The sequence below is a fragment of the Crocodylus siamensis genome, chromosome 10 (assembly GCF_052110815.1).
Source record: "Crocodylus siamensis isolate JL-2025a chromosome 10, ASM5211081v1, whole genome shotgun sequence".
Classification (NCBI taxonomy): domain Eukaryota; kingdom Metazoa; phylum Chordata; order Crocodylia; family Crocodylidae; genus Crocodylus; species Crocodylus siamensis.
In genome coordinates this window covers 65139348-65164850 of record NC_143404.1, presented here as the reverse complement: position 1 = coordinate 65164850, position 25503 = coordinate 65139348, and the positions used below count along the sequence as shown (strand labels likewise).

Below are 25503 nucleotides of genomic sequence, written 5' to 3'. Positions count from 1 at the left end.
TTTAGTGAGGTTTAATGTACAATAGCCTATTCTACTGCACATTAGCATATTAGCACGGTTTTTACATGCTGCTTTCATGTGCAGTAGAATAGGCTACTGAGCATTTAAGTGCACATGTAGGCACGCCCAGTCTCATTGAAATAAAGGAAATTACTAGAATAATGTAGGAAGTGATAAGTTTCTCCCTGTAGCAAGGGAAAAAAATGTGACTCCACATAGGGGCACTTAGTTTTAACAAATTCATAGGGTTCAGCTGAGAGCACACACCGATATGGGTCTTGGCCTGATCTGTGCACTTGCGACTATGTCCTAGATCAGGGGCGGCAGTGTTTTTGGGCAGTTCCAAAAACACCCGCAACATCAAGTTGTACAGTAGAGAGCAGGGAGCCACGAGGGGCTCAACACCATCCTGGCCCATTCCCCACTGTCCTCCCTGAGGTGTGCATGCCTACCACAGGGCATGGGCTGCTCGCAGCAGGCGGCAGAGAGGCTGCAACCAGTTGCAGTGGGGTCCAAAGAGCTGTGGCTTGGCTTGTTGCTGGTGGCCTCAAGCCACGTGTGCCTCAAAGCAGAGGGGAAGGGGCCAGGGCTACACTGCCCCAGTGAGGATTGGGTCCCTCGCGGCTCCCCCCTGCCAAGTTCTGGGGGTTGCCTACTCCCGTCTTAGATACTGAACCATAGGTGCTGACTTTTATTTTTGGCGGGGTGGAGGCTAGGATGATGGACATGTGGAAAGTTTTACACATTTCAAGTGACAGCCGTCTTCCTGTGAGTGCCCAGGGCCCTCAGGCCCCCACCTACTTGGCATCTCTGTACTGAACCCTGTTCATTTTCCAGTCTGGAAATGTTCGCTAACACTCAGCCTTTAGCACAGGCGAGAGAACCATGGTGAAAGGATCAATTGCAGCCTTTAGTGCAGGCGGGAGAAGCAAGATGAAACTATCAATGTCGGCCCTTTGCGCAGGCAGGAGAACCGGGGTGACACTATCAGCCTTGGCCCTTCGCGCAGGCGGGAGAACTGAGGTGAAACTATCAGCCTTGGCCCTTCGCGCAAGCGGGAGAACCGGGGTGAAACTATCAGCCTTGGCCCTTTGCGCAGGTGGGAGAACCGGGGTGAAACTATCAGCCTTGGCCCTTCGCGCGGGCGGGAGAACCGGGGTGAAACTATCAGCCTTGGCCCTTCGCGCAAGCGGGAGAACCGGGGTGAAACTATCAGCCTTGGCCCTTCGCGCAGGCAGGAGAACCGGGGTGACACTATCAGCCTTGGCCCTTCGCGCAGGCGGGAGAACTGAGGTGAAACTATCAGCCTTGGCCCTTCGCGCAAGCGGGAGAACCGGGGTGACACTATCAGCCTTGGCCCTTCGCGCAGGCGGGAGAACCAGGGTGAAACTATCAGCCTTGGCCCTTTGCGCAAGCGGGAGAACCGGGGTGACACTATCAGCCTTGGCCCTTCGCGCAGGCGGGAGAACTGAGGTGAAACTATCAGCCTTGGCCCTTCGCGCAAGCGGGAGAACCGGGGTGACACTATCAGCCTTGGCCCTTCGCGCAGGCGGGAGAACTGAGGTGAAACTATCAGCCTTGGCCCTTTGCGCAAGCGGGAGAACTGAGGTGAAACTATCAGCCTTGGCCCTTCGCGCAGGCGGGAGAACCAGGGTGAAACTATCAGCCTTGGCCCTTCGCGCAAGCGGGAGAACCGGGGTGAAACTATCAGCCTTGGCCCTTCGCGCAGGCGGGAGAACTGAGGTAAAACTATCGGTCTTGGCCCTTCGTGCAGGCGGGAGAACCGGGGTGAACCTATCAACCTTGGCGTTGAGCGCCGGCGGGAGAAGCAGGATGAACCCACCAGTGCGGGTCCTTAGCGCAGGCGGCAGAACCGGGGTGCCAGGATCCATCTTGCCCTTCAGCGCAGGCGGGGCCCCGGGCTGCAAGCATCAGTCTTGCCCGGGCTGCAGCCTTTAGCACAGGGATGCACCCGGGAGCGGCCCGCAGGCTCGTGCCCCCGCGGGGCCGCGGACGAGGCTGCTGGGCCGGGCAGCGAGCGAGCGGCGCGGCGCGGCGCGGCGCGGCGCAGGGAGGGTGGAGCGGCGCCGCGGGCGGGCGGCGGGCGGAGGGAGCGGACCCGCCTGCCCCGGAGCCGCCCCTGCTCCGAGCGCTGCGCTGCGCGGGTGTCGCGGCCGGCCGGCGGCTCTCGGGACCATGCTCCCGCCCTGGTGGCTCCTGGCGCTGCTGGCAGGTAGGCACCGGCCCGCGAGAGGGGGCAGGTCCGGGGCCGCCGGGAGGGGGACGCTGCCCTGTCCCGGGCTGGGACAGTGGTAGACTTTGTCCGGGGCCGGGGGCGCAGAAAGCACAAGCCGCCCTGCAAGGGGGAAGGATGATGTGGGCTGCCAGGTACCAGCCCAGATCCCTCGCTTGCTCTCCTAAGCTCTGGGAGCGGAAGCTGCCCTCTGTTTCCAGGGTCTCTGCTCCTTCACAATTGCCAAGTGCGGTATTGAGATCAACAGGTGGAGCGCCAGGGAGATACTTCCAGTGTTATTCAGACCAAACCCGTAGCGATGATGAGAGTATTGAACTTGGCACCGTCCTCCCTGGCAGTGCCCCTGGGCAACAGTCGAAGACGGGTACCATCGCCCCGTGGATGGGTAAACGGGGTCCACAGCTAACTTCGCATCCACGTGAATTTCTGTTCCGCGTCCACTGAAGGTCAGGGCTGTGGGCTCTGCAAGCCACGCTCCGTTCAGATAACGAAGATGCAACAAGCCACTCATGGACATGACAAAACCTGGGGATGCAGGGACACTGTTGTTGCCTAACCTTGCCTCTAAGCGCTCCGAGTAACAAAGATGATTTTCCCTCCTTTACAATTTCATAACCTGGTATTGCACCATTCATTTTGAAATGTTTTGGTGCTGATGCCTGGAAACTGAAATACTCCAGTGAGGCATTTTTAAAGAGTGATATCTTCTGACTGCTTCAAATAATGTAGACTGCAAATAACTTAACCTCCCAATTTCACAGGCTTTAAACTGAGAAGCTGGAACCAGAGTCATGCTTTACAGTTCAGTCTCCGGCAGTATTTTTAGCTAGGAGAAGGGGGTTTAATAGAGATAATTAGTGCTTTCCAGCTGTTGATTTCTTAGTGTTATTTGTAAACCTTCAAATATTCCATTTTCAAATCCATGAAGAGTTTTTTTGTGTGTTTTTTTTTGGAGGGGGGAGTGAGTAGGGAGTAAGGAAACTGAAAAAACCAAAGGGGTAAGAAAACCAAAAAACCCAAAGGGACCAGGGCACAGCAGCACTTAGGTGCTTTCTAATTTTGAGGTTGACTTTCACAGTGGTGGTATCTCATCCGTGAAAGCACTGGCTTTGTACATGACATGTGCTATGTTGTGGGGAAATACAGGAACCCACTGAAAGCAAATCCTCTTTCCAAACTTTGTTCTGCCAGATGCAGCCTCTTCTAGCATTGGATTCCAGCTTTGGTTTTCTCCATAGTAATTTCTGGCTTTTGAAAATCTCCTTACTCAACAATTTGTGCTTGCGGGGAAAATATAGAAACCACAATGTATTTTTTTTCACTTGTGCCTTTTTTTAAATCTCAGCCCTGTTTTTATCTATATCTGTATACTTTGTAACATGCCTAAGCTGTCATTATGGAAAAGGCAATAGAGTCAAATCACAGGATCCAATATAATACATTAGTTGTTGATTTTTTGGCCAGGGTTGAAATAAAGATTAAAAAAAACAACAACCTAGCAAGTTAAAAATAAATTAGCAAGCCAACGTGACCTCAATTGAACATTCAACAGAATACAGTTCTATTAATTGGCTACCGAGTTATATCTAATTCACTTGGTATTATTTTGTACTGGAGTCTCTTCCTTGTCATATAACTGGATGCAGCGTTGATCTTATCTTAGCACTGGTGCCAGAATTTTCAAACTTAAAAAAGAAATGTTGGAAGGGAAGCATAGGTCTTCTGTGTTAAAGCCATCTTGGAAAAAAATGCATGAAAAATACCTGTGCAGCGCTCTGAAATGTAAGGACTTTAATGTGAGCCTGAGTAGAAACCGAACACGCTGCTTGTGACATTTGGAGGATGAGGGGTTCTTTGGTGAAGGCAGGGACAAAATCAGAGGCAATGACCTATTCAGAGCAATTGGTTTGATGGTGTCCATTGTTTATTCTGCAATGCATGCCGTCTTTATCTTCAGCATTATATGAAAGAGGGAGAGAGGAGGGCCCGCTCATTGCTGCCTGGAAGTCAGTGGTAAAGCTTCCATTAGCGAGCTTCAGATCTGAGCTGACTATCTTTTTTAAGGGTCTTTTGCCCTCACTGAGATCATCAGAAGTTTTGTCGCCGGTGCCTTTTGGAGAAAATGAGTGGCCTGGTTTAGATTAGACATTTAAACAAGGAGTGTCTGAAGAAGACTGAAGTGAGAGAGACGTCACCTCTACTGGGGTGCAACAGGTCTGCGTGGAGGAACTGAGGAAAGCAATTGTATAGTGAAGCAAATGCCCAGCTTCACAGGAGGGATGCAGCATTGCACAAAAGACCCTAACTGAGGAGCACAAAAAAGTATTCAGACAAGAAGCTTAATGTGCTTCTGGATTCCTTCTATCAGAGAAACTAACTTTTTCTGTAGCCCCAGGCTCATAATCCTTTATTTCTGATGCGAAGGAATTACAATGGTAAGAGCAAGGGGGCACCAGATTTCTGTGGAGCATAGGTAGCTTTGCAATTAAACTGAATGACATCCTACAAAATGAGATGTGAGGGAGAGCTGTAGAAGAGAGGGTTCTGCAGAGCAAGTCCTGTCTGTTCCTTCATTATCTAAATTGCTTTCTTTCATATGCAATTTAACCTTTTAGCTCAACCTTTTGATCTGATTACTTTTTTGTTCAAGTACAACAGTACTTTTTTTTTTTTACCTTAGCAGATAATATGCTGGTTCTTACAGTTTCTTCTGAAAAAAAACATGTACAGGCACTCCATTCTGGTGAGCTTCTGCTCACTGTGACTGCTGACAGTAGTAAGGTCGGCCACCAAACCATGTGCAAAACATCCACTCAAGGCATTTTATGCACTTCCAAGACGGGTCATGTCCTTTCCTTCATCCATATCCCATGCTACTGTTGAAGGTTTGCCCACACCACCCACTGAAATCATGGTGAGCAGTGAAGGAGTGAAATCTTGGCCTCCTTGAGGTCAGTGGCAAACTCCCAAGGAGCCAGGATTTCACGTTATATCCTGAGATCAATGCACACCTGACAATCCCACTGGTGTCATGGGGATTCAGGCTATTCTCGCACAGATGTCCTTGAGATTTTGGGGTGGATCACTGGCAGGTTCTGGCTTCTGAGGGTTGTCTTGGTGCTCTTGAAAAAAAACACAATAACACTTTATTTTCAAAGGTTTTCATAGATTTTTTTTTCGTGTTTGGCTGCCTGGAAAAGGCCAATGAAAACATAAATGACAGCAGTAATTCATGGCGAGAATGCCCCAAACTTTGTTCATTTCAAGTAGTACAAGTCCTATTATTAGATTATGCTGCATGCTGGTTGAATGTCGGCTTTAATTTCAGTATCCATCAACAGCATTTAGGAGAACTGGAATGCATCAAAAATTGGCCAATGTTGACAGGCAAAACAGTAGACTGAAATTTCAGGCTATCTAGAAACCACACCCAGGACCCCAAAACACATGTTGAAATAACTGTAATGCTGTGCTTTAACCGACCAAGTACCCTTTTTTCTGTGGTCTCTTAAGTTAAATATTTTCCTCTTGTTCTTTTATTTTGGTGTACATGGCCCTAGTGTAGTGCCATATATCAACTGAGATACGCATCTGAAATCTATTCCAGGATGATGCTTGCTAACATTACCCAACTGCAGCACATTTTCTTTATGAGTAGTCCCTTACTTTCATAGTCCTCTATCTGGTAGTCTTTAAGTGGTGGAATCAAGGAGAATACTCTTATGCCATTAGTAGACAACACTGTTTGTTCCTATTAATTTTATTATGACAGAGTAGGCATCCCATTATATTAAGTGTTGTACAAGTGTGGATCAAAATGATGGTTCTGCCCCCAGAGAGCAGATCTGTAAATGCTTCGTCTGCCTAAAATTGACTCTGGGGGATTTTCAAGTGTGCTGAAGTAGCTGAGAGGCCAACGCCCTGTTAAGTATCTATCTGTATTTTTGGGTGCCTTTGAAAATCTGGCCCCTCACTGTTTTCCTTCTAGTTTAATAAAATCAGATTGTGCAACTCTTGCTCCAATTGATGAACAATTACTTAAGCAAGCAGTTCCATAGAAGACAATAGGCTTTCTCGGGAGAGCAACGGCTCCGCAGTGACAGCGAGGAGCTGGCGTTCTGGCCCAAGGCAGTTCGTGATGAAAAGGGCTATTAGAACGGCCAGGCCTTCTCTCTGCCAAGGCGGGCTTTCTCTCTATTATACATTCACTAGTGCTTTGTGCCTTCCGCTCCAAGCCACGCCAAGCGAATTGGCTTCTGCAGCCTGATAGATCCTTGATGTCAAAAAGTTTACCCCGCTTTTCAGCCTACATTGTTCCTTTCTTCATTCACTTCCAACAGAACCCCTTTATTCATGGGAAGAAATTCCTCCCTTTCTTTGGTGTTTATACTCCCTGAATATTTATAGACTGTTATCATGTCCATCCCCAGTTGTTCCTCTGCCAGGCTATGTGTGCTGAGCTCCTTTAATCTTTCCTTGTAACTCAATTCCTCCCACCCCCTAATCATTTCTGTTGTTGTACTCTCAACTCCTGCCAGTGCCCTTACTCATTTTGCTTTGAGTAAATGCTATATTTATGTTAATATGATGTGGTGGGTGGTCCCTTCTGTGCTCATGATCCATGTGAGTGATTTAGACATTTGAAATGAGGCTGGCATTTCATCGCCAAGCCGTCGTCTGATTACCAGTTTCGCTTTTCAAAGGTCTCCAGGAAAAAGTGTGCTTAGCCATCACTATTAAAGCGGGCTATGATGGCCACTAATAAAGTGTCTTTGCAGCCATTTGACGCAGGATCGGCCAAATTGCCGGGGCACGCAGAAGTTTGAAACGACTGTTCAAAACCATGTGCCTGATGCTCTTTTTAAGTTTCCATCTCTTCTAAATTAAGGTGCGATTTTCACTACCGTCAAAAATATGAGTCGCAGGTTGAGGTTGTAAAACACTTCCATTTTATCAAGTCTCAATGATAGCACCAGCCTTCGATGGCATTACGTTTTGTTTTTCTAAAGACGTGCAACGCCGTGACCTGAACCCCACCATTTAGGCCTTGCGAAGGCAAGAGATGGTCTCGTTAACTGAATCTGTGGAATCAAAAATCCGCACAATTGCTAGTGCTCCAGGAAGAAAAAATAAACTTAGGTTTCCTCTTTCTCTCTCTCCCCCTCTCTCTGTTTTGGTTTTACGCATAGGTTTCCCAGCACCAAACTTTTACAGCAAGCCAGGTCAGAGTTTAACATAGCTCACAAAGCAGCAGTGTTACTTCAGCTTACCAGCTTTCTTTACAGCCTCCTGAGGCTGAACTGGGGAGACAAATCGGTTATCTCCTCTGTTCTTAATCTCCGCAACCCCCTTGTCTCTGTGTGTTGAGTCCTGCAGGTTCACGTAAGCATCAGAAATTACCACAAGGGGAGCTCCGTGTCCGGTTTTACCCATTTCTACAAATATCAGATAAGGGGATAATTCACTTAACTGCATCATGCAGCACCAGTCCCAAGATCTGACCTCTTGTTTGAATTATAGCAAGCTTCTCCCTGGAGACATAAATGTACTGAGTTAGTTTGCCTGCACCATTAGCAAAACTGACTGCATCAACATCCAGGCTTCTGGAGCAGCCTTGTAGTACTAATGAGTTGCTGCAGTTTTAAGGCACTTCAACAGAGAACTGGTCTTAGTTCACAGCAGGACAAATCCCCGTGAGCACACTTGTCCGTTATCCTGGAAGCGCCCCAACCATCCTGGCCAGTGTGGACTGGCAGAGACACAACACCCTTAGCTAAATACAATGTTACCACTGAGCTGACCACAATGGTGGAGCCTACCAAGGGCTGGATGCCCAGATGGCATTGCTTGAAAGTTCTCTTCTGGACATTTTGACCAAGGTGGCTGTGGAAAAGCGCTTCCAATTTTTGATATTTTGGTTAAAAAAAAAAAAAGAAGGCAGTGAATTGCTTATGGATCACAGCCACCTAGGAAAACGAGTTATTTGTGAAGTATTTTCAAGTAAAAATGAGTAAACCCTGCTTTTGTGCAATGGGGGAAAAAAAGGGAAATTCTGATTAGTGTAACATTGGTAGGTGAAAGCGCGCCGAGATTGCTCGGTGGAATGTGCTTCCTGCTACTACGTGCAGTTTTATTAGCACGCTTCTCTGGCTCCTTGCTGTGATTTCTGGGTGTGCCCTTCTGTTGTGCACGCTGCGCTTTGGTGGCGAGTGCTAGACAGCCATTCCCTCCTCAAATCCATCCTGTACGCTTTCCCTTGAATCCTTCATTCTCCAGACTTCATGACGCCCTGGGTGATGCAAGCTTAACCTTAAATTACTTGGAGTTGAGTGTTTTCTTGTTCCGGCCCCGATCCTGTGCTAGCAAGGAAAATAGGATCTTTGCAATGAGAGGGAGGATCAAGCGCTGTAGTCTCATTTGTATATTGGGTTAGGCCTGTTTTTGTTTTTTCAGGATAAACCACCAGAGAGGCCTTTTTATTTAAACAGAGTTAATACCAAGGAAGACCTCCAAGGTACAGGAGAGACTGTCTCTGTCAGTTCCCACACTCCCTACCCCAAATACCATCTGCCTTGTCTCACAGCCCGTCCGGTATCAGTGTGCAGAGAGAGAGAGTTCCCACTGCACAAAGCTGGGATTGAGTGTTGAGCTGGGCAGGTCCAGGGCTGAGGATGCCTGCAAACATCCTCCTTCCTCTCATGTTTCTCTGGACTCAGTGGGCCCTGGCATTTTGTAGGAGGGAGAGCTTGTACTGCAGCTCCAGCATCTCTGTTTAAGTGAGTCAGTTCATCAGGATCGGTCTAAATGAAAAACATAAGATTCAAAAGAATGAAGGTCAAATTCTGCTCTGCTCACATCCAGGCAGGAGCCAGCAGCGTCCAGGCATGACAGGTGAGCAAAGCAGCAGACTCAGTTTGCATTCAGCCTCCAGTGAAGTCAGGTTTGTGAGGGTGGGGTTTTAGACTGAAGCATATTCGGACAGAAAACTCTTCTGGAATGACATCACAATACCAGTGAGCCAAGAGTGGTTGTCTGAAACTATATGATGGATTTACTACAGCTGCTTTCATATCAGAGTGCCTCTGGACATAACAAATTCATCTTGTCACTGGATAAACAAGATACTTCCTGTGCTGTGTGCAGGGGAAGGAGTGCCACCAGCTGAATGCAAATGATGAGATACATCGTGATGGATGAGACAGACAGGTTTTGAAGCACATTTTTAGAAGGAAGTTAAGCTAAAGCGGTTAACTCTTAGAGAAAAGAAAAGAACCCCCCATGCTATCTAAACCAGCTTGTTTTAATATACCAAAAGTCATGGAGGAAGAACTGAACTTGAAAATTTGTTGTGTAAAATATCTTGTTGACTCCATGTGGTCTTTTAGACCAGCAAGTCTCAAAATTCAGATCTACACAATTTAATGTATGGTTCTTTTCTGTTCTGTTTTAAAAATTTGGGAGAAGTACCCTGCAACTGTAGAGCGTTTCACTGTGTGCAACGTATGTGCTGGTCCGTTGTTAAAAGGTTAATGAAGAAACACTTCACATTTTCTGTAGTGATCATCACACAAGACACTTTATAAACACTCATGAATTAAGTTTCAGACCTGGGAGATAGCTATGAATAACTATGACCATTTTATAGATGGGCAAAGAGAGGCCCAAAGGTTAAACAATAAGGCAGTGGATAAGGTGCAGTCCAGGCAAATAATTTCCTTCTTTAACTATTTGATCACACTTGGGCTTCACAGTGCAGGCAGTCATTAATCAGGAGGGTATGGAAATGCATGCTTAACTTCATGTGTATGCTTAAGTCCCATTCAAGCCAGTGGGTGTGTGCTTAATCGTACATGCTTTCCTGAGCCAGGGTTGTGGCTGTCCTGAACTAGGGGTTCAATGCTTTTCTGAATTGAGGCCTGTGCTTACAGACGCAGGGAAGGCAAAATTGTGTGGTTCTTCATTTTCTCATTATATTCTATTCAAGTTTTATAACTTCAATGATTTTAATATACATCTAGCTCTTCCTCGCTATGTCGTGCTCTTGGGAAGCTCCTTATTTGGAGTGTATTAAAAATATCACAACTCCAATCTCTACACAAATGTAAAAGAAATTGATTTGCTAAACATTTTTCTTGCTCTTAAAAGAACAATTACTCCTTTAGCGGCTAACCCCAAATCCATTCTGCATGCTCTCGGAACAGGGGAATGGCCGAGAAATGCCACTTTGCTATTTAATAAAGTCTGCGTGAGTAAGTGTAATTCACTTATGCAGAATACACCAGTGTGCTTTTTGTATTCATGGGCTTGTGCAGGTTTGAACATTCCTCACAGTATTTAAAAGGTTTTGTGTCATTCGTAAAGAAAGTAGTATGTAATTTCCTGTGGCTGTGGTCATTGATCTCATCCATGCAAATGGGTGACTAAGTGAAACATTCGAATTATAAATGGAAATAATAAATTTTGACCATAGGAGGCAATAACATTTACCAGATTAAGCAATTTAGCTCTGGAAAGAGTTGATCTATAGTAACTAATATTGTTGCAAGCAGTAAAGTAGGCATATTCCTTTCTAGTTATAGATGAAAAAAGATGTCTGACTCAGTGCAACTTTTTTTCCAAAGCCAATCTACTTGGTTAAACACAAATAAAATTTACCTCCAACAGGGCACCCTAAAATATTTTTTCCTAGAGTTTCCTTCCACCTTTAAAAGTGGAGAAGTGGAGTCAGTGGAGCAGGTTGCCTGTACCCAGCGGGAGAGCTGTGCACAGTACGACCTTGTTAGAGCAGTTGTAGCCCTTAGCCAAGGAAGTCCCATGTTAACACTTACGGGAGCTGGTTTGCATGAGGTCTGCAGGCCCTGCCACTTTGTTAGTTGATACCTTTTGAAAGGATGAATGTGCAAATGAGTGTGCAAAATGCCTCCCTAAGTGTTCATATGAATGGGGCCATTGCAAATGGCTTGGGGTCTGATCCAGCTGCTAGTAACACCAGTGAACACCAGGTTGGGCTCCAAGCAGGGTCGCTGGCTGACACAATGAGGTGATGTACATGCGCAGTAAGAGCTGCTTGTGCATACAGGGCTCTCTCTTTCGGACTGAATAGCAGGGGTCGAAGACAGGCATTCTCCTAGTTATAGTGACCTACCTAACTTGCCGTGAGAAAAAGAAATTTTTGCAGCTTGGTTGCGGTTTGAAATTCTGATTTTATGGTCATTTCACAGTGGCCCCACCTCTTGGCACTGATTGGTGGAGAGGCCACAGGGGGAGGAGGGACATGGGGGCAGCCACCATCTCAACTTCTGGCTGCCTTCCACACAGCCCCACCCTTCAGCGCTGATCGGTGCAAAGGTATGTAAGGGCCAGCATTTTATTTTAAGTTTTATTTTTATTTTTTTGATTTCCTGGGAAATCTCAGCCAATGCCATTTTTCATGGTGACCATAGATTTAAATAGGTCTGTACCTATTAATGATCATTTTGCCCCTTGCGGTCAAAGGATGTTTTCCTTCTTTCCCAGCTTGAACCTTCTCCTTTGCATGCCCCTTAAACCAAAGAGTAAGTGGATTCATGGATGGGTTTACTTTGGAGAGGAGCGAGCAGCTGTACTTGTCTACCTTTGGCAGTGGCTTGAATGGCAGGATGGCAGACATCTTGTATTACTCTGATTTAGAATAGAAATGGTCCAAAACTACAATGTTTAGACCTGACTTGGCAATCTTCCAAGTTATGGGGAGGAGGGGGTATCTGCAGAGTATTCAAGGTGGGGAGCAGCTATTATACATGGACATGAGCAGTAGCTGTTCTGAAGTCTGGTGGTGCATGGACTCAGGAGTGTTGTTCCGGACTACTGTGGAGCAAGTTTTTAACTCCTGGCAGTCTCTCTCTCTTCTGTATGCTTTCTCTCTCTTTTGTTGAGTTTTACACCCAATTATAAGAATGCCCTTTTCCTATTGAACATTTCAAAATAATGTGGTTAGGTAGTGAAAATGCCTGTGCTCTAGAACAGTGGTTCCCAGCCTTTTTTATACTGTGGACCAGCACGGTTGTGGGACGGGGCGCACCGAGCCAGCTGCCTCCCTCCTGGGGCTGCTCTGCCACCCAGCTTTAACTCTGCACATGACTGCCGGCAGCAGAAGCCGCTCACCCGGGTGGACAGATGGGGGTCCGAGCAGGGGGGCTCATGCCATGACCCAGCAGCCAACTCTTCGCAGCCTAGTGGTTGGGAATCTCTGCTCTAAATCAATGGTTTTCAACCTGCATACCCCTGGGAGTTTGCAGACTATATCTAAAAGGTCCGTGAAAGATGAATATGATCAATCAAAAGTGTGCGAATACCCCCTTACAGTTCAAAGGATTTAATGTACCTCCATTAAACATTTTTAGGGGTCTGCAAATGAGAAGAGTTTGAAAATCGCTGCTCTAAAGCAACATAGGCTTATGCAATTCTAGCAAAAGTGGATAAAGGCAGGTTTCAATTAAACAGGAGGTTAGATTGAAAAACAAAGTACATATTTGCTGGATAGCACTGGGCCTCATTCTGCTCTATTACAGAAATGTGAATGTGGATTAACTCCATTAATTCTTAGAGAGTGATTCCACTTCTGTGTTTCATAACCAAGAGTAAAATTTGGGCTGTTAACTCTAGTACCTACAGTCATAACAAATATTTGTATGGTGTAGAATAAGGAATTCACTTAGTTTTTAAAAGCAGCTGAATTCAAATTCTCCTTTCATTGAAAGATCTTGACATCAGTGGAGACCCTTTAATCCAACCTCAGTTAAGTAAGCTTTGTGACACCCTGTGAGGCAAAGTTTTGCATATTTTGAGGATGAATGAAGAAAATGGGATGCAGGGGAGTGAATAATTTGCCTAAGATCACAAGGCTAATTGATGGCAATATTGGGACAGAACTCAGCCACTTGACTCCCAGCAATAACCACTCAGCTATGAGATAGCCAACATACGGCTTCAAGATGCAAGCGATGTTGGCTAATCCTATAAAGGCTCCTAATGTTTCAGAATGTAGCAGTTAACTCACTGAACTGGGTTTTGTCATTCAAAACGATCCCTTTTTCATTTTGGACTACATGGCCCAGGTCAACAGCTCTCTTCAAGAAACACTAATGCAAGGCATTTAGCGGGGATGCCGGCTCCCTTTGCTAAATACAAAGTGCTTGTGTCTCTTTTAGCATTCACACTGTAAAAGCTATATGACCCTGTTTCAAGTGTCTGGGCAGTGGTGTTTTAGACTAACTGCCCTTCCCCTAGTGCAAATGGCAGTTTTACAGACAAGGTGACTTGACCTATAAACCTAAAATCCTCTTTGAAGGGAAGACTCTCTTAGCTTCCCCAGGTGTTCAGAAATTGCACATGAGAAGCTTAATGACTCAGGCTGTCTTACTTTCCTGGGGATTTGTATGCTTAACTATGGCAAATATAGGAGCTGAAAAATGATCAGGCAGGTGATTTAACCTGGAGTTTTCTCTAAATGAAATTTAACTTTTTCAGGGTAGTAGTACAGATAGTCAAAATGCCTGAGCCTGAATTGATGCAGTCTTTGCAGTTTAGTCCAAGATGTGTAGATTGAATGGATAAGCAAGTGAACAGACACTCACTTCTGATTCCAGAAATGCAGCCACATGTCTGCAGTGGCCCAGGCCAGAAGCCGGGGTGCGCTAGAGCACGCCTCCCTGCTTGGTTGGAGCAGACAGCTTGGGTCAAAGTTAGCCTGCTCACCCTGTAAGGATGGGGGGGTGGGGGTTGTAGGGGAATTGCAAAGCATCCTGGGATGCTGAGGGACTGTGAGTTATCTTAGTCTGGAGGGGATCTGGGACGGAAGTTCAGTAAACTGATTTAACCTAAATCAGTTAAGTCTGATACTACATCCATCCAGGTTTATCTGAAACTGGTTTGAAAGTGGTTTATGAGCACTGAGCTTCTCTTGTGTTACAGATTTGAACCGGTTTCCAATTACTTCTCTCAGTTTATGTATAATTTCTGTCCCTAGCCTATATAACCAATATATTAAATTCTCCTCTTCCTTTATAGAAAGCTTAGGGAGCAACTCTGTCTCTCAGCTTTGATAGCTGAATTTAATGCCTACATTTTCCAGCCGGTTGCTAAATTTCAGAGTTCAGCCAGAGTAAAAGAGACTCTGACTGGGTTAATGAAATGAATGCAGCTGAATATAAGTCTGGAGTGATACCAAACCCAGGGACATTTCTTTGTTAGATGGGTCAATTGTACCCTTGGGATAAAAAGTCACAGTTTCAGGAGTTTACATGAGAAAGGTCTCTCATTTATTCCTAATGGTCCCACACCTATTCAGGTCTAACTTGGGCAAACTCCCAATGACTCTACCAGAAGTTTGCCCAAGTAAAGAATGAATACAAACCTAAGGCAGGGCTTCAGGAGCTAGCTGAGCATTCACATATCCCCTAAGCCGATAACATCCGTTGTTGCGGGAAATGAGGTAAGTGACAGAATTACCGTCCTTCTGGGGGGCGACAGGCAAGTCTCACATTCCCATGCTGTAATTCCCTGTCTCTGTTGCTGCTTCAACAATAGATTAAGAAGGGGAGAGAGCGAAAGCAGAGCAAAGACCTGTTGGAAACTCTCAGCTGAAAACAACAGGGTTCCATTAATCTCTTAGCTGATCAGTAAAGTAAAAATTATTATACAGCTCTAACACTGTGACCGGAGAGAAAATCCTTCTGTTTCTGTTTTAACTAGTTCTTCTTGTGGGTCGTGAACAGCATGTGCCCAGTGCATATGCCAGCTGTGCCAGCGAAAGCAGCTTCTGGGTACACAAGGGCTTTTGTTGTTGTTGCAGGTGTTGGGCCTCAGGCACTCAGTAGATCTCCATCAGGCTTTCTATTGGGGGACCTCTGCTTTTCTGCACATGCAAGTGCCTGATCTGGGAAGCTTGCCATTTAACGGATTATGATGCAGTGACCGCTCTGGATTAGAATAGGGGCCCATCCAAGGTGATCATCCACTTGGGACTCTGCAGTGTCATGCAGCCAGATCTAATTGGAAATCAGCAAGGTTCAGCACTTCCCTGTTGCGCCAAGACATGTGTCTGCTTGCGGGTGTATGAGATGCTATGAAGTTAAAGGGGGTGGGGTTTGAAGGAGCACGCCCCAGCCTTGTTGCTGTGGGCAGCAGGCCGGCTGCTTATGACGGCAGTGAGCAGAGTACGGAGCACTCCTCTCACTCAGCATGTTAGGCAAAACAGTCATTATGCTGTATAATGGAAGCAGTGATAGTAATAGCTTTGCCTTGACAATTAAAACACTTTGGCCTTGCCCCAACCTTCATTTACAATAAGCATTTTGGTATTTGTCTGAGCTGTCTGCAGAACATGACTGTAGACAGGGTCGTATTCTACTCACATTTCCTCCTAGTAGGACTTTTGCTCACCCGAATTGCGTATCAGTTACTTCCTTGGCCTCTTGCTTTCCTCCAGCCCAGAGCTGGCTGCACTTCTGGTATACATGACATGTTAGGGTCATTTAAGGTGACAGGCACTGCATTACATTTGACATCTTATTTCAACTCCGTTGTAACCGTTTTCTACATTTCTAGTCTTTGAACAAAAATGCATCTTCCTAAAAGGAAGAAATCCATTAACATTACTTTCTTGGAAGTGTGCTGTAAAATCCACACCAAATTGAGGAAAAGTATCAACGTATGACAAAACCATGCTGACGCGTGTCCCTTAAAGCACTGAATGATTTAGCAATCAGGACTTGTAGCAGAGATGATAGCTTTTATTAGACTAACAAGTTTTTTTCAAAAAAAAATTCTTTACATTTTTTTTGCAAAAATCTTGTTGGTCTAATAAAAGATATCATTTCTACTGCAGGTCCTGACTGCTTTTTCCTCTAGTCCAATGTGGCTACAACCTGGATACCTGAATGATTTAGGCACACACACAAGTTTCTTTGGGAGAGGGCTGTATATCTTAGAGAACAGTGTCATGGGATTTGATGAACACTTTTTAATGAACATTAATGCTACTCATGATGTAGACAAGCTGGAGATGTTTTAAGGAGCCTTGATTGCTGGGCTTTTGGGACTGCAAGGCACAGAGTTGTCTTTGTTCTCTGACTCCACCCTCTCAATCAAGAGCTATCATGAAATTGTCTTCTCCACTCCCACAGCTGTCTTAGCTCATTATCCAAACTCCAAAAGGAGCATAAATGGATGACCTGATAATGCTGGGGCTCATGACCTACCTGTGAAAGGCTGGCTACAGATTGGGCTCTTCAAGCTGTGCCTGTGACAGTCATCGTCACTACAGACAGAACTGCTTTTTTTCAGTGTCAAGTTATAAGACAGGGGGAAGCAGTGTCAGGCCTGAATCTGAAGGATCTGGTCCAGACATGTAGAGGCAGGAACAAAAAAGACCTAGTGTGACATAGCAAAGAGCAGCGCCTTAATGGTCTAAACAGAACAGGCAGGGCTCCAAGAACCTTTAATTAAAGCAATAGATTCAACTCAAATGTAGGAGCAACTGCATCCACTCTGAAAGCCTCTCTCTTCTTTTAAGCTTATGCATCTGGCAAGAAGCGATGGGACGTTCCCACCTCTCAGGCTGAGCAGCACAGCACTGGAAAGCTGCAGTGGGAGCCCCAGTGCCAGTACCACCTGCGCCACCTTCAGGACAGCACTAGGATTTCAGCTCTCCTTCCGCCCCGGCTGGAAGGTCACTGGATTTCTACAGGGTGAGCATCCCGAAAGCTCAGGCAGCTTTGAAAACCAACTGTCCCTTCCCTACCTCCTCCCCAGGTCCTGAACTGCAAGCTCATCTTCCTCAGCAGCACTAGACTGGGCTCACCACTGTGTTCAGCTGAAGTGTATGTATGTGCTTCTGGTGATGGCCCTATGTAAGGACATGCCTGTGAACTGCCTGCAGCTGGGAGCCAGCCCCAAATTAAGCCCCCAGAGGGGAACATCCTTGCTGGTGGTTCAATCAGTGCAGCTGGAACAATGTGGTTTTTTTTTTTTTTTTGTTTATTTGTTTTTTGTTTTTTGCAGATAGCCCTTTACTTTAATATGAGGCCAAACTCAAATCCTTGTTAGCAGCTCCACTCTGCCCCTGGCACAGGCTGCAAATCCAGAACCAGATTCTGCTTCCAGACTCGCTTGCCCTGTGATGTACTAGATCTGCCAAGGAAAAAGGGGCAGGTGCTGCTCGTTATTGCAAGCCATGCTCAGGTTTCTGTATCATTTACCATCTTGTTATAGAAGAGGCTTCAGCATGGTCATGAGTCTGGCTGTTTCTGGGAGCCTTTACTAGTTAAGCTTTCTGCTCCAAACAGTGGAACAAAATCCACCAGTAAGCATGGTAGTGATGACATTGAACCCCAGTGCTTCCCACCTGGGCTGCAGATTCCTAGATGTAGCAAAGGGGAGGAAAAAAAAAGCCCCCAGAAGCCTCCTGAAAAGTCCCCATTTGGGCTGCACTCCTAAGCTAAACCTCTGAGATCAGGATGTGTGCTGAGGACTGCCATAGCCCCCATGTTAAACTACTTTCCAGACACCTGTACAAAACACCCACACTCAACTAAGTTTCCAGACTCCATTCTACTTATCGGTTAGTCACCCTACAAGTTAAACTAAAAGAGCTGCTTGCTGCCGCCCATGCCCATCTGAACAGAGCAAACTCCCAAACTCGAATAAGAATTGTAGCCCCAGAAGGCAACTTTATAGTCTCCTAGCCACCCTTAATTGGCTAATCAGCCCTCTCCCTCTGACCCAGATGGAGCCTTGCAGTCAGCACTGCCACTACTGCTCTTCCAGTTGCTTGGAAAATCTGCCCAGCGTTACCCTAGAGTTAAAACATGTTAGTCTCCATAGGCAAGATCCTCAAAGGAACTCAGGGCCAGATCCAAAGGAAGGATTAGGTGCCTTAAGTAGAATTTAGGCAGCATATAAATGCTTTCATCTAATGTTATGGCCCTGAAATCCCCTGCACAGCTGGTGCTTCTCCCTGGAGGCATGTAAACTCTGCTCAGTGCCTTAGCTTTGAAACTTAAAAGTTGTTCAGACTCTCAAACTCTGCTTTGCACAGACCCAGGTGCACCTCAATCATGACACGTGCCTGCTACCCTTCCTTCGCCCTCCCAGCCTGACCATGATCCTCAAGCTAAGCGCCCTTCTTTTGAGGGGCTCGATCCAGGCCTCGGGGTGCATAAGCACCCACTGACAGTGTTGGCCTCCTCCCAACATGCAGCAGCACAGTGATGTGTGGTGGGCATGTGCGTGGAGGGTCATCCCCTCTATATCCAGCAGCTCAGGTTTAAAGGACTTCCCTGGAGGAAGGAGACCCAGGCTCCACTCCCCCAATCAAATGTTTTCTATCAAACCCAGCCTCCCAGACCCACTCATGCAAGTGCGCTAACCACTGGGCGGCAGCACCAGTCTTCCTCACTTTCTCTTTCTGGCCAAATGAATCTTGTATTCTGTGCAGAGGAAGAGCATCAAGGAGGGTGAAGAGTGGGTTATGCCCCAATGATTAGAGCACTTGCCTGGGTCAGGGGACATGCAGTCTGAACTCTCAGGGCAAGAAAAGAACTGAACCTGGGTGTCAGGCATCCTGAGCAAGTGCTGTAACCACTAGGCCCTAGTTGCTCTCAGTATTCATGAGGCCTAGAAACTTGGTTTAAAAACGTCTGAAGGCAGGAACTCCCCCTGCAACTGCAGAAGCCAGGGCTTGATGTGAGACTCCTGATAAAATCAGGAGAGTTGATGGTTCCTGGGGACTGAGGAAAGAGCTTTAATAGCAGCAGTGTGCATCACCCATTAATCGCTTTCACAAACCTAGGTCAGGCCTCCCTTTTGCTAGGGAGGGTTGCTCTGTTGTCAGCTGGGGGGAGAATATCTCCTGGTTTTTCACTCAAGGGCAATTCCTATCCCAGTTGCCTGATTCCTCTGGGCCCCTAAAACAGAAACATTGACTGCTTGTTTGTGAAACCATTTACTTAATTATTTGTTTTTAAATGTTGTGTCTCAGGCCAAATCAGTTCCTAAGCCCATGGATAGTTTCATAGTTTCTAGGGTCGGAAGGGACCTGAGCAGATCATCTAGTCCGACCCCCTGCCATGGCAGGAAAGAGTACTGGGGTCAAACAGCAGAGCTTAGCTGTTCAGGCCGTGTGATGTTACCACCACCAAGTATCCTACCTCCTAGACTCATTATCAGTCTTGGGTTTCAGATACTCCCAAATCCATGGCAGGCATCCTGCATGCAAGTCCCAAGCCCAGAGGCCTTGGGGTTCAGCTGTCCCCTAGTCTTGCTTGCCCCCAGCCAGAAGGCCATAGGAGCAAGCTATAGGGAAAGCCTGAGAGCAATTGCTTATTGCCATAAAAGGTGTAGCTGAGATCCTCCCATTGGGTGCCCATCCGCAGTGCAATTGGCATGTCTCTTTTCTCCAGCCACGCTTTGGTCACTGGAGGGATGGTGGCAATAGGGCCCTTGATGTCTTGGGGAAGGAAGTGTGCAGTGGCAAAATCCTTTCAGCCCGGGAACAGAAGAGGCAAGCGCCCCACTAGTTTCTTGGTAGAGAGAAGCAAGGTGATATGCAGCCCCAGCTCTTTATTCAGGACATAAGGACTCTTTCCTTTCCTCTCTGCCCTTAGCTGTGAGGTGCGGCCAGGACCAGAGTTCCTCACCAGATCCTACCTGTTTTACTCCAACCGCCTATTCAAAGCCTATCAGTTCTACTACCGGGATCCATCCTGCCGGGACCCCGCCTACTCCCTGGTCATCAAAGGCAAACTCCGACTGCGCCAGGCCTCCTGGATCACCCGAGGGGCCACTGAGGCAGATTACCACCTGCACAAAGTGGGCATTGTTTTTCACAGCCAAAGGGCCATGCAAGAGATTGCTGCTCAGGTCAACCAGACCTCAGGAGGAGGCTGCAAAGGATTCCTGCCACCTGGACGGTCCTGGGTTCCGGGGGCCCTCTATGAGCTGCTGAGTGCCAAGACAGAGCGAGATTGCACTGCAGCCCTCGGTTTTGCAATGCACGAACTCAGCCTGGTGCGGGTGGAGAAGCATTACCAGCCCCTGCTCCAGCCTCAGCAGGCAGGCAGCAGGGTAGTGGAGGAGCTGTATTTAGGGGACATTCACACCGAGTGGTCAGAGAGGCTCCATTATCGACCGACGGGGTATCAACGCCCTATGCAGAGCGCTATGGTAAGCACATTGTATCTTCTCAGTTCGTACTAGAAACTCCAGCTCAGCTTCCCCGCAGCTCCTTCATTTGAGAGGCATGGGAAGGGTCCCTCAAGATCATAAGCATGCACGCAAAGCAAAGGAAAGACAGGGCAGCGAACCTGCCTAGAAAAGGCAAGCAGGGTGCCAGGTGTGCTCAGAGGCCTAACCACAAAAGTAAGTCCTTGGTTGTATGTAGGTCTGGCACATTTCTGCACTGAGAACTTGGCCCTTGAAAGTACGCAGGTCCAAGCAGTATAGTGAAAAACCATATGGGAACAGCCCTGTATTGGCAGGGGCATGGAGCTAATAGGTTTTCTTTAGCTTCTCTGTTTCCATTAGAAATGCAGACTCAGATCCTGCACCAAGGTTAGTGAAAATATCAAGTCCTGCAGCATTATAAGCTCCCTGCACTGCTGTTTGTCTTGCGTCCCTTGTTTCAGTTCTTTGTCCTGTCCTTCAGGTTGAAAGAGGAATGAGGAAACAAGCATCGCCCATTAAATCATTATTCCTCAATGTAATGGCATTAGAAGAGGAAATTGCCCTGAATACAATTATGTTATTACGCAGAAATCAAACTTTCACTCTGACATAAATAAAATTAAACAGCAGGCTTAGTTTCTTTTTATTTTTTGCCAGCACACTGGTTCACTTCCAGAAAAATGTATTTTTATCTAAATCATAACGAATCAATTCCGAAATGTGATTGAGCAGTGAGATGGGGAGAAAAACCTTAGTGAACATTACCAGATGGAACAGAAGTAACCCAAATAAAAGGCTTGCTAGGAAGGGAAGGGAAGGGCTGGGGGTAAGGGAAGCTTCCACCCCCCAATATTGCAACTTCAGAGAGAAAAAAGAAAGGCATAAAATGACAAACCTTGAAGTAACATGCACAGATTGGTATGAACTTGTGTTATCTTAGGCCAAAACTATGTCCATGAGCTAAGCCAGATGATAAACAAACATTTAAAAGTTAATTTAAAACCAGGCCTCAGATGTCGAAATTCACTTTCTGAATATAGTTCTGCAATTAATCAGCTAACAGCTCTCCAAAACTCACCAACACATGATGTCATCACTTGGGGATAATTAGGAGCTGCCAAATATTAGAAATAACTTCATGTGACTGGTTTTGACGACTAAAACTTTTTAGCTTCCCATCTGTAGTGTTAATTTGGCTGGACATTTTTTTAATTAACTCGTGTGCAACATTAGTTTGCATTCATAGGGCAGTTCTGCAGCCCTGCGAAAAGCTATTTTTTAACCTGCTATGGGGAAATACCATCTTTACTCCTTTAAATCTGTATCTGTTTTAAAGTAACCCATTCTCCCCAAATTACCTTTCATTTTCAAAGAATTTCCTGTCTACAGAGAATATAGATTTGCCAACTTCTGGGATTATTTATCCATAATGTACTATATACTGTCAACACTCATTAACGTGACAGTAGCAGTAAAGCAAGCTGAAAACGACTAAATTGCAGCAGACTCCAATCAACTTGCCTGTAAATTACCCACCCTACTGTTAAGTACCAAGTTATTTAACCTTGTTCCATCCAAACAGTTCAGTAAAGATTACCTGGCATTTCAGAAATGATCAAATGTTATGACACTGGTTATTTGAAAAAGATCAGTCACTACATACTACAATATTTTTTCCACAAAATCCATAGGAAAATAGGTTTCAGCACTGCACCAGAAGCTCTTAGAGAATTTGAATTAGACATAAGGACAGGTTTGTCTTGGTGGCTTGGAAAGACTCGGATCGCAGGGGGCCCCTTCAAAATCAAGCATGGCTGGGTCTGTGTTCTTTGGTAGGAGATTTTCTTTAGGGCCTCCTATACACTTATCTGCAGCTCTGATTCTTTCCCTCCCCTTTCTGAAAGCTGTTGGGGGAGCGCTGGCTTTACTGACACCATCTGATTCAATATAAAAATGCATCTCTGATAGTGCCCAGCAGCACCTGCACAGCCTCAGTGACCCCAGGTGGTGTTTTCTTTGGGTTCAGCTTTACTTTGCCTAAAGTTGGACGGGCCCATGGTAGCCAGGGGCCTGAACTCACACAGTTGCGGATGTTTTGAAGTGAAAAAACCTCTGAAAGAAAAACTCCGGCTGTTCCGAAGGTGCCTCCCCTGCCCTGCTTCCAACTTGCATCTTGGCCCATCTTCTACTCCTGAAACATGCATACACATATGTCTCCAAAGACAGAATCCAGCTTATTCCTCCTTGTGTCCCCTTGAATACCTGAGGTTTGGGGGTGCTTCCCTTCAGCTCACTGAACTATATAGACCTATTTGCTGCTCACATCCTTCCCTGGTGCAATGCCGTGGACCTCCATGGAGTTACCCCAGGGATGGGGGACTTTGGCCCATTGCTGTTTGAATATTTGGGCTGGGTTTTGCATTTCATTTCCTTGCATTGTCTTTCATTTGTCCAACAGCATCACGTGCATCCTTGCCCTGCTTGTGGGATCATATACCGGGCTGACGAGCACCGACCACCTGTCCTGCCTGCCAGAGCTGAGCTGCCGGTGCAGTTGAGTGGCAGATGGGTGAGCACTCAGTGTGAGGTCCGGCCAGCGGTGCTTTTCCTTACCAGGTACTTCATATTCCACGGCAGCAATCGCAGCTGGGAAGGCTATTACTATCACTACTCCGACCCACTCTGCAGACTGCCGACCTTCACCATCTACGCATCTGGACATTACACCAAGGGCGTCCCATCTGCCAAAGTGAGAGGTGGCACCGATTTAGCCTTTAAAGTGACCCATGCTCGGGTTACACCCATGGATCAGGTCACAGTGACTATGCTAAACTCCTCCGCATCGGGAAGCTGCGGAGAGGCTGGTTCTTGGAGCGCCGGGCTGGAACAGGATATAACACCCACGAATGGATGTTTGGCTCTGGGCATCAAGCTGCCTCACATGGAGTATGAGCTTTTTAAAACAGAGCAGGATGCAAAAGATCGCAGCTTGCTGTTTATTGGTGAAAGGCCCACAGACGGATCGAGTCCGGACAGACCTGACAAGCGGCCCACTTCTTACCAGGCACCTCTCATCCAGTGTGCGGGGGCCTCGGGGACTTTTGCTAGATACATCAGTCCAAACTACGTGGGGAAAGAGGAGACTAACCAAAGCAAAGTGCTAAAACCTCTGCCTGCGGCCTTGGTATTGTTTATAGCACTGCAGTTTGTAACATGGGACTAGGTTCCAGCTGTCTGGTCATGTGCAGCACATAATGCAGACCGCTTTGGTGCTAAGACAATTTTATATCCTCTTCAGATAAGCACATCGGGAATCAGCTTTGCTTAGATTTGTACACATTTAAAATATGGACAAAGCCAGGGATTTTCCCTACGTAACGTGCCTTACTACGTATTCTGCCTCCTGTGCACACATTGCCTTATCTACCTGCTTCTGGTCCACACTTAATGTGGCAACATGGAGGCATTGCAAATTGTGTCGAGTAATTTAGCAATATTAAGAATACAGGTTATATACATTAGAATTGCCATCACTGCTTGTAGCTTTCAGCATTTGCTAGGATATAACCGAGAGCTCTGTTCAGACCAGATGTCCAAAGCTGGCTGGTCAGGCTCCTTGAAGCTAAGTAGTATTTTTCCCCTCACTTGCTGTTCCTAGAAGCTCAAATACCCAGCTTCAGCAAGAGCCCTGGACTGCTGGCAGCAAATCATGCCTATCCCACTTTGTATGTGCACATACACCTATGTCAGAAGAGATGGGACATAGTGACGCAGAAGAGTTCAGAGCTGGTTGCTTTCTGCTCACGTATATGTGGAAAGCGTTCCACTCCGAGTGTTTGCCTGAGAGGACTCTCGCAGAGAGGGAAGGGCTCTGGTAACAAACTGAGGCCATCCCTGCAGTCCTCAGGCACACAGATAGTTTTTCCAACCACTTATTCCCAGGCTCTGGGCTGCAAGGATTCCAGTTCACTTTTGTTCATAAGCTAACACCAGTTCAGAGAGTGGTGATCCCACACCCCTTTCTGCTCCTACTTTTGCTAAGTCACTTTATGCCATCTAGGCCAGGTTTGGGGTCACACTGATCCCACGTGTCATACTGTTGCCTTGCCTAATAGTCCAAGACATGGCCAGCCCATTTATGACTCTGTCATCCTGTACTATGCAAACCCAAGCCTACATGCACATGCAAACTTACAGCCATCGTCTCCTTGGGCCACCTGTTTTTACACCCCTTGCTTTGGCAAAACCCCTATAGCTTACTGGCCCAACCCTTAATGAGAGCCTTCAGTTTGAATCACAAAAATGACATTTCCACCTATTTGCAAGTCTAAGGGTGCTTTATAAAGCTGACATAAGCATGAGGGAGAGATTTATAATCAGAAAGCACCATCGGGTCCTGGCTGTTTACCAGCTGCCAAGTGAATGAGGTATGGAATTATATTCCCTATCCTACTGCAGCAAAGAGGCATTTAGCTAACTTGGAGAAGATACCACATGATAGCTAAATCCTGTCTCACAAAGGATCTTTTAAAAATCTGCTAGGCAACATCTACATTTAATGCTGTATTTACAAAAACTGCATCTTGTACTTTAGGTAATTTATGGGTTTTATAATGTATAAATACTTGGGTTGGGGGGGGAGCGGCTTTGTACGTTAACAATTGATCCAAATGAGATGCTTATACAGTTTGTATGATACAGTTTGTGGTCTAAACGCTATCATGTTTCTGTTCACAGAAAAAATATAATCCTGTACATAAACACCTGCACATCTTCCCAAGCTTGTTTTTTTAAAGGTTGTTGTGTAGTTTTTTAAAAGGTTGTCGTGTAGTGTTGTCTGCTGTAACGGAAGTCTCCAAGCGCAAACTCACGTGTTTAAAGAGGAACTGGACCAGCCATAATGCAATGACTATAAATTTAATTTATTATATTTTGTTTCTCTTGCATGCACAGGAAATTTTACATTCTGCCCAGCCACACTGGCAAATCAAAGTAGAAACAGTCATTTCAAACCCCCTCTCCTTCCCCCGACATGTCTGGATGCT

At 46.3% G+C, this 25503-nt stretch overlaps 1 protein-coding gene across 1 annotated transcript; it reads left to right on the top strand.

Moving 5' to 3' along the window:
• Positions 1-2075: 2075 nt before the first annotated feature.
• Positions 2076-25227, top strand: APCDD1L (APC down-regulated 1 like). The gene is made up of 4 exons (XM_090064276.1): positions 2076-2233; positions 16809-16983; positions 19900-20458; positions 22917-25227. Exons 1-4 carry the CDS (start codon positions 2197-2199, stop codon positions 23679-23681), a joined length of 1536 nt encoding a protein of 511 aa, XP_089920402.1. The 5' UTR covers positions 2076-2196; the 3' UTR covers positions 23682-25227.
• Positions 25228-25503: the final 276 nt, after the last annotated feature.